The sequence below is a fragment of the Psammomys obesus genome, unplaced genomic scaffold (assembly GCF_907164565.1).
Source record: "Psammomys obesus unplaced genomic scaffold, mPsaObe1.curated_primary_1811, whole genome shotgun sequence".
NCBI lineage: Eukaryota > Metazoa > Chordata > Mammalia > Rodentia > Muridae > Psammomys > Psammomys obesus.
The window spans coordinates 3,265,680-3,275,492 of NW_026596256.1; the positions used below are offsets into that span (position 1 = coordinate 3,265,680).

The 9,813-nt window shown below is 41.0% G+C and overlaps 1 protein-coding gene across 4 annotated transcripts in view; it reads right to left on the reverse strand.

Moving 5' to 3' along the window:
• The window catches only part of Cog6 (component of oligomeric golgi complex 6), an 86,612-nt gene extending 80,023 nt beyond the window's left edge, over positions 1-6,589 (reverse strand). For all 4 annotated transcript variants that reach the window (XM_055596803.1, XM_055596806.1, XM_055596805.1 and 1 more), the window contains exons 1-4: positions 6,419-6,589; positions 5,342-5,485; positions 3,337-3,408; positions 1,535-1,593 (exon numbers count right to left, since the gene is read on the reverse strand). In XM_055596803.1, the coding sequence (XP_055452778.1) occupies positions 1,535-1,593; positions 3,337-3,408; positions 5,342-5,485; positions 6,419-6,574 (431 nt within the window). In that variant the 5' untranslated portion in view covers positions 6,575-6,589. The remainder of the gene's footprint in view (positions 1-1,534; positions 1,594-3,336; positions 3,409-5,341; positions 5,486-6,418) is intronic.
• Between the last annotated feature and the right edge of the window lie 3,224 nt (positions 6,590-9,813).

The window sequence follows — 9,813 nt, forward strand, 5'->3', positions numbered from 1 at the left end:
CCCCACTTTTGATAGCTGTAACTGTTTGTCAACTTAACTAAAAATTAACTAAAACCCAGATAACTGACCATACCTGTGAGGGATTTTTTTTTTTTTAATTAAATCATCTGAAGTGGAAAGACTCACTTCTAATCTGGATTTTTGAGGCAGGAAGATACACCTTTAATCTGGACCATGCCTTCTGCTGGCAGCTCATATAAAGGACATAGAAGAAGGAAGCTCTCTCTTTGCCTGATGGTTCCACCCTTCACTAGCAGACTACTTATTCAGATCCTAGTGTATACTGAAGACCGGCTGAGACAGACAGTCTCGTGGACTGAACAACTACTGGGTTCTTGGACTTTCCATTCATAGGCAGCCATTTCTGGATTAACCGTAAGTCATTCTAATAAACCCTTATCTGCACAGAGAGATGTATCCCATAAGTGCTGTTACAATACAGAACCCTACTATCCTACTCTCTCTACTTGACAATAAAGACAATATTGTAAACTATACAATCTGGATGTAACACAAGAGGGCTACTGGCAATTAGGAAAAGGCACACTCCAGAGCAGAAGGCAGTCTGCAGTGACCAAGGGACTGGCAAGGGTTTCCATTTAAAGGCCAGTCACTGCCTGAGCTCCCTAAGCAGCAACTCAACACTTTGGTGTCTGTCTGAACCTTGGATCTGCAGCTGCATAATGGGCACACAGCTGGGCACAGTGGCACACAGCTGTGACTTTAACACTTGACAGGCAGAGAGAGAGGAAGACTGCAAATTTGAGGCTGGAGTGTGTCTGTGGTGGATCCCTTGGCCAGCACATAAGCAACATCCTATATTAAAAGATTCTGTTGAGAATTAACAAAGATGAGCATAATCTTCATGCAGAACATGTCTACGTTCTGTTCCTTGTATTAAGTTGAAAGACTTTAAATTTACCAAGTCAAAGTCTATGTGATGAACAACACAAAATTTTAAAAGGGAAACAATATCCAGGTATTTAATTCAAACAATAACGTAATTTCTAATTAATTCTACACAGACCTCAAAGGTGTCAGTTAATGGATTTTAACTTTTAGATAGAGGGGCAACCCTCACCACACAGGTTTAAAAGTAATTACAAAGTGTCATAAAAATCCTTGAAACAATAGAAATTAACTATTTTACTAACAACTGTTTTTTGAGCTATTTTTAGACTTATTTTCAGTATTAATTATCAGGCACAAAGCAGAATCGATCTCCCTGTGGTTTCATTAACTGAAGTGGTGCTCCTGCCATCTTAACTGGTCATATACCCTACCATAACAATTGATTCCAAATACCGGATAACCTCTATTCCAAAACCAAAATGATCTCTCAAACCAAGAATGAGGCATAATGTTCCAAATGACTGTTTTCATGTTAAAGTTGCTGTTAGTATAGCTTGGGAGCTTATGTCCTCCGTGAGCCTTGAATCACACTCTACATTATTTCCATTTTAACTTAGCACTATTTATAACTTTCTACTTACTCTGCATTAATGAGGAGGTGATGGTTCAAAGACAAACTTACCTTTCTGCCTGAAGCTTAGTAGTCTTTACTATTAAATCTTGAGTCTGTTCTTTTGCCGCCTAAAATTATAAATAAACCGAACATTAGAAAATTCCAACTTCATTATATTTTGTAAGAGTAATATTACCACTTTCTGGAGTTCAGACAAATGGCAAAGAGCTCAAAAGGCCCAAGTAATTGGCACAGAAGTTTCATGTTTATGAACTATCTTTCCAGCAGGCACTCTCTCAGAGTTCTCAACACACAGGGTGCTGGAACTCAGAAGACCCGAATGCTTTCTCGTGAAGCAGAAACACTGCGAGAGCAAGCTAAGGTAAAGAACACGGCTTCAGCTGTGGTGTGGTGAGCTGCACAAAAGGAGACCACTAAATGAGACTGCAAATTATGTCACTGGAATATAGCCATACAAAGTTCAACAGTGCAGGTGATGGGAATCACATCTCATAGCCAGAAAATACACGACTTGAAGAACAGGCCCCAGAGACAGACCTGGTTGCTCCCACATGAGTTTCAGCCCCAGCAATGCGTGGGCAGCAACACTATCCAAAGATGAGGCAGCCACCTATGAAGCAGATTCCAACAAGGCACAAGTGAGCCCAACAAGACTCCAAAACCCCAAACTACAGAACATGAGAAAGGTAAGACAACAGCAGCTGTGAGATGGCTCAGTGGAAAGGCTAACCCTGGTGACCTGTGTTTGATCTCTAGAACCTACACCGTAAATGGAGAGAAACAACTCACATAATTGTTCTCCAGCCTAAACACAGACACCACGGTGTACACACACACACAGAATAATAGACAAATGTAATAAAAGATTTAAGGCAACATCAATGAAAGGAGACACAAATGGCAAGGGTGGGTCCATGCCCTGAAAAGACACTGAGCCAGAGTTATCAACAATTGAAGTCATTAGTAAGTGATCGCTGTACAGTACACCTTAACAGACAGCAACACATGGAGCAGAAGCGAGTCAGTCACTAAAGGAGAAACAAGATCAAAGACCTCAAGAGAATGGGTCCTTTTCACGTTGGAACATTACTCCGATGAGCCCAGCCTGGTTGGTCAGGGTCTCTAAGACTGAAGGCAACTACGGCCCTGCCTCCTTCCTGCAAATCCAACTCTCAGTGGAAATTCTGTCATTCTCCTTCCCAAGCATCCTGTTGTGGAGAACAACTGCCCTGACCCTCCAGTGATATTTTTAAGACGGACTTGAGTGGAGATGGTTCCATGTCACCAGCTCTTAAAAGTACTGCTGAGTGGGGCAGCTCAACACACTGAGTCTCAAATGCCTGTACCACGTGATGTTTTGCTTTTAAAGTTTAACTGCCACCCTTTTGTATTCTAATACTAAGAAAATTTATCTTGTAAAGACCCAGCTTAATCCCCAATTAAAAGCTCATCCCCAATTAAAAACAGAACCTGAGGAAAATTGGTACTTTAATTATATGGTAAATTCTGTGTAGAGAAATTCATAGTTTTGAAGCATTTGCTATTTTCCTCTAATTATCTGATACTTGTCCCTGAAGAACTCGTTCCTAGAGGATTCTGGCAGCAGAGACTCACCCGCATTCTACAGCCACCTCTGCACTTCTCAGACGAAACAAGGCTCTTGCAGTTATCTAGTATTAAGAAGCAATCACAAAAAGAAAAACAGGGCAATCCTGTGCTTGGACTCTTTCATAAACATAACATTTGCATACAGACTTCCTACACAGCATTATGCGTCAAATGTGTATACATTTCTGAAACCTCACCTCTACCAGATGCTACTACATTAAAATCCAGCCACTCTGGGGTACCTGTAAGCGACTTGTCATGTCCTGACAACAGCTGCTCATTGCTTGGACATCTTCATTGATGCTTTCAAGTTCCTGAAATAGGAGAAAAAAAATCAACTACTGTATTTAGCATAAAGAAAATTTTCCTTCTTAGGCCAAATCCCAGTTTTTGTTGTTTTGTCAAGGTGCAACAAAAGATTTTTGTAAGATTCATTATTATATACAATAAATAGCTGTCAATTAAAGACAAGAGAATCCATATTTCAAATTGGAAATTATTAAAAAGAGTAATACTTGAGAGTGTTACTAAGGTATAAAGGAACTGGGCCATTTCTTTTAGATGGCCATTTCTTCAACAGATGGATATCTGTTTACATGGCTTAAGAACATAAGAATAACTACATAGGTAGTAAATATATTATTACATATAATTATGTATGTATAATTAGCTAGACAATAACTATTCCAAATTTATATGTAAAACTGTATATATACAATATATGTGTATTCACAGACATAATTTTAAATATAAAAAATTGTAGAACAAAATAGTAAATGTGCAGCAACATGCGCAGCACAGTCAGGGGTTCTCTAAACAGAGGGAAACGAAACACTTCAGCACACAATGGGAAGGGTGTGCAGGTCAGCAACTGTGCTACGCCACTGCTTTCCAAAGACACCCTCGGAAAGCCAAAGACTCATAAAAGCACACACAGTACCGCATCACTTCCTTTAAAAAAATACTTTTACTTTCAAAGTATGGGAAGGCAACTCAAAACAACATGGTGGTGTTACATCACCCCTACGAAGTACTCTACCAACTGAGCTACACACATAGCCCTATTTAAAGTTTCCATTTCTTCTCTTCTTTTTAATGTATGGGTGCTCTGTCTGCATGTACACCTGCAGGCCAGAAGAGGGCATCAGATCCCTTTACAGATGGTTGTGAGCCACCATGTGGTTGCTGGGACTTGAACTCGGGACCTCTGAAGGGCAGCCAGTGCTCTAAACCACTGAGCCATCTCACCAGCTCCTCTTTTTAATATTTGCTGAATTACATAATTCTACTCATTGAACAAAACTATGGCTACCAAATATGACAGGTACACAATAAGTATGTGTTACAGACTTTCGATGCTATGAATGCTCATTACTGTTCAGCACTCATCAGCTCGGGGCCATTCTTGCCTCTTCTGCCTGCCCACTTCTCCCATCCTTGCTTCCTCTCTCCCTATCAGCTGAATTATTCTCAGGCAACTCCAAATGTGACTTTACCCATGAACTCACCTTTATGTGGTTCTGAAGAGACTAAAAAGCAGACTGTCACTCAGATTTAACAACCATCTTTTTTCTTGTCTTTTTGTACCCAACCTGGCCTTAAATTCACAATCCTACATCAGTCTCTGACATTATTAGCCCTCACTCAATGAAATCCTACTAAGCACTTGAAAACTGTTATATCAAGTCTTTGCTAAAACAATGTAGATCACTTCCACCTGGTCAGTATATAGCAATACTAACAATATCACATTATTAATGAAATATACAATAAACGAAACATACAATAAATAAATCACAACACAATAAAGATCATTTATTTTCATCTTATGTTTTAATAAACCACAGTCAAGTATGCTGAACTATTATTCATGTTAAAATAATCATCTTGATCTGGAAATTACGTATTTTAGGAGATGAGAAGAGTTAACTCAATACTAATCAATTTCCAATAAGGAAGTGATCAACAAAGGGAGTGCATTAAATGAGAAAATATTTCCTTTGGAAAACCATTGAAAGAAATGTTATTTTTATTAAGAAATTACAATTCTTAAGACATAAACATTTTAACTTTAACAGAGGTAAAAAAAAAAATCCAGAAATGACAATAACTCAAATAAAAACAGAGTTAAGCTGGTTTTTATCTGACCACTGTACATTATCAGATAACACTGCAATTTAATTTTGAAAAAATACTTATCAAAACACCAAACACGGCTCTTCATGAACGCTAAATGAAGTTACATACCTCCTTCACTTCTTTGAAAATGCTTACAAATTCCTCATTGATGGCCAAGCTCCTACGCTCAATATCGCCGCGTAAGTTTCTTCGAGTCCGCAAACTATTTTCAACAAAAAAAGCCGAAAGAGCCTTGAGAGCTTCCAACATCTCCTACACAAGCGACAGCAGAAGGAAATCACTGGGGTTGACTCTCAAGTGGTTTCCTCATATCCAGCCAAAATCCAATGAAATTATTTTCGATTGGCTTATCCCCATTAAATAACTCAAAAAGTAATGCCTGACTTTCAAATTACTAAGCAGTAAACGTACTTCCAGGACACAGTAACAGTATACTTACTCGTAGCGTATAACCATAGATATACAAGGTGATACACAGCAGAGGTGCTTTGAGTTTGAATGTATACTGTTTTTAAAGAAAACAATTCTTCCTTTTTCATTTTTTTAAAAGTTTAATTTTATTTATTTTACATCCCCTCCCTCTTCTGGGATTCAGAAAGTTGTTATTGATCAGTCCCACGGCAAATCACACAAATCGGCGACCAACACGTTTTTGTTTTGTTTCGTGGGGCGGTGGATGGTTCTGAGAGCTTCTTCTCGATGCAAACCCTGAGCTTGTTATCCCAAGCTGTTCTAGCCAACCCACGTTTTGTAGCACGTCACAAACCTATCCAGTCCTGGGCCTTGTTTCTTACTCCACATTTTAATGTTTTGCTTTTAACACGTCGGGGTCAAATTCTCGTTGACACCTTATTTTCACTTAACCATATATACCGGTAGCGTTACAACTCTCACATTACTTTATTTATTTATTTTTCCTCTGTGCCACGTTGGCACGGCCACCCTACCTGGCTCCTCAATGCTGCAGAGGTGACAGCTCTGACAGGGCTGCGGAAGTCCTGTCCTAGACGTGTTGGGGAGGGCGTGTGGGCCGTGCAATTGAAAAGAACACAGCAAGAGCCCACAGCCGGTGCACGGCTAAGAGCTAAGGCCGGTTAAGGCAGGTAGGAGTGTCCCTGCTCCCGGGACAGCAGCGCCGAGCCGGGAAGGAAGTCCCCACTCCGCGGCCCCGCCCCCCGCCGTTACCTTGTCATTGTCCAGCCGCGTCTCCAGGATCTTGTGCAGCTTGCGGGACAGCGGGTTGTTGGGCTGCGCCGGAGTGGCGCCTGCCCCATTGCTGCTGAGGCCATTGGCGGCCCCGGACGCGGGGACCGCAACCACCTCGGCGTTGGCGTCCGCCATGGCGAGTAGACCCGAAGCAACCGGAGCACTGCGCATGTGCATCTCCTGCGCATGCGCAGTCTGGCCGCGCTTGCGCGACGGGGTCTGTCACGCACCACCGTGAGGTGTACTTTAAGTCCTGGCAGCCAGGGGAGAGCACACGCTCCGAAGAGAAGAAATTGGAGGACGTAAAAGAGACTTCAGGAATGCCGGACTCACGAAGTGGTTATATGAAAAAAAAAAAAATCGTCAACAGAACTGATTCTAATTAAATTCCCTTTATCCTTTTACATGTTCAGATTCACGTTATTGCCCTGGCCTTGGCAGCAACACCCTCACCATGATATGTTACTGGGCACAAACATGGAAAATTTCAAACCTCTATATTCTAATCCCTAAAACCTGCTTTAGTCCTTTTCAGCTGCTATCGCAAACTACTCTAGACTTGGTAGCTTATGAACAACAGAAATTTATTGCTCATTGTTCTGGCAGATGAGAGGTTCAGGATCAAGGTATTAACAGCTCTGGTGTCTGCTGGGGTCCCTTTCTGTGTTCATAGACTGATGGGCTTGTGCTGCTGACCTCATCTGATAGAAGGGAGGGATGAGCTGGCTCTTTTCTAAGACCACAAATAACTTTGCCCTCATGTTCTACTCACATCTCAAGCTTCAGCCTCCAAACATTAGAGGCCAGGAACTCAGTGTCTAAATTTTAGCGAAACACGAGCATTTGAACCATAGCACCACTTTTCCAGGGATGTCAGACCTTGTGAACCTTATCAACTTCTATATGTCCTTTAAAGTCCTCCCAAATAACTCTCTTCCCACCACTTCTTAAAAAGAATTGATTAATCCCCCATGTGAAGTCCATAGCAATAAAAGCATAATTCCTATTGTAAGTTCCTCATTGTTATGTGGGGGCTTAGAGCCAACACAACTCAAACACCAGGTTAATGCAGATGACAAAAGTTTATGGAATTGATCAGGATCACAGAAGAGACTTGTGAGCTGAACTTTGAACTCCCTCGCCCTACCCCCAATTTCCACCCCTCACTCCTACAACACCCCCCAGCCAAAATGTTACAGAGCTTTTAAGCTTGAAAACTGTAAGCATCTGAGCCAAGTTAGCATTAAATTTTTCCAAGAATCAGGATTTAGGGATAAGGGCTTTCTTATGTGATCTATCTAACCAATCAAATCCGTTTGTTCTTTTCTGGTCGGAAACACAGTCAGTCACTATATTTGGGAAACAAAAAATGAATGACAAGTGGTTAAGAACAGTCATCATGAGTAACAGAAGCTGGTCAGTTATTGGGGAGTGTCCAGCTCTCTCTGGACCTGGGAACTAGAACTTAGTTTCATCCTGTGACTAAAATGTAGACTGAAGGCAAAATGGCAGTACTTAGGACAGGTTGTTTGTTTGTTTGTTTGTTTTTGCTTGTTTCCAATACTCATGATTTATAGAAGACATTGTTTATGTTTTTGTTCAGTATTTGCATGAGAAGGACTGTTGAGGGCTGGTCTGGTGCCATGTTTTCAAATGCTGATTTCAGTGCCTTGGGATCTGGTTACTGCCCTGCCATGGGCATTGTTATTAATGTTGAACTATCTCCTGTACCCATATGATGAGAAGGAATGATCTCCAGTTATTCCTGATTGGCAGGTTAAAGGCTTGTACCTGGACAGGGCATAACGAGGCAGGTGTAGCTAAGGTTCACGAGCTTTGGGGACAAAATGATCATGAGAGAGAGAAACAGGAGGAGGAAGAAACACCTTGCATGGCTTAGCGTGGGGTGAAGCACATGGCCAGCATGGATGGAGAAAACAGCCTAGATGAGAGAATAATGAAGTAATTATGGAATTATGGACGGGAGGTAGCCTGGGATGGAGCTGGGAGGTAAAGGTAGTTTAGAGGGTTAATGTCTGTCCTGCCCCAGGTGAGATAAGGCTATTCTAAAACATATCAGGTGTCTCTGTCTTTTATTATAATGGCGGATTAGATAATGCCACTGTAATAATTTTAGGACTAATAATAAACATTATTAGGATATACCTTTAAATTAACCATAACAGAGGACCCTTGGCCAATCTGGTTTTGTACCTCACTCAAGTCAAGCTTTTGCTTTGCTCTGACTTTTGATTCAGTCTAGCCTCAGTAGCATATGCTGTGGTCTATCAGTAAAGCAACCATCAATAAACAAACCTATAGAAACTGTGCCTCAAGAAAGAATAGAGAATAAAACAGGGGGTAAATGGTACAATTCTTGTTCCCACAACTGTCACAAAGCTGTTGCTGGAATGCAAGACTGTCTTTTCCAGAACGTTAGCTGGTCAAAGTTTGACATCTGGTGAGGTGACTTAAACTGTCACAGAAGAGAACCAGAGCCTTTTCGTGGTTCTGCCTGTAGGAAGTTTCCATAGTTTGTTTTTCATTTTCCCTCAGAGCACAGCATTTTTAAGAAATGATCTGGTGATTCTGTAGGCCCCATCCTTCTTCCACACTTCACAGCTAACTCCAGTTCCCCCTTAGGGTCTGTCATACAACCAGCTGACACTCTTCTGGTGTGTCCACTCAGCATCATAAGGAGTTCTCAGTCTCCAGTTCAGTCAGTCCCTGCTGACCACCCATCCTAAGGTCCTAATATCTTTCAGGGCAAGACCTTGTTTCTGTCAGTTGCAAACACCAAGATGTCACAGGTTTAAGTTGCAGTTTAAAGTCCCATTCTACACATCATGCACACACACACAACTTCTGTGCTTTGTTTCTAGTTTATATATTCTGACTATGAAAGGTATTGACAAAAAAAAAAAAAAAAAAAAAAAAAAAGAACTCCAGCTAAGAACAGCATGAGCCCTAAACTAATGAGGAGCCACCTCCTGGTTGTTGTTGTAACAGGTTATTGATAGCATCTGCATTACAGGGCAGTTCCTTTTTCAAAGTTAAATGTATATTAAGACTAATAAATTCCACAGGTTTATTATTTCTTTCCATGTAAAGAAATTTGTTTATGTAAGAAGCACATTGTATGTGAAGTTATGATGATATAAAAGTTTTCAGTAATTGGCAAGTGGAAGAAAAATCAAGCATGACTTTAGCTGAAAAGGTTAAAATATTTCCCCCTTCCTAAAGGAAGAAGACAATTCTATGCAGCCAGCTCTCCTGGAATATGTGAATATTCAGAGGCTCTGCTTTGGCTGTCCTTGGTAAACTGGATGCTCAATAGTGGGTTCCAGGTGTAAGGAAATACCTGTTGTTGAATC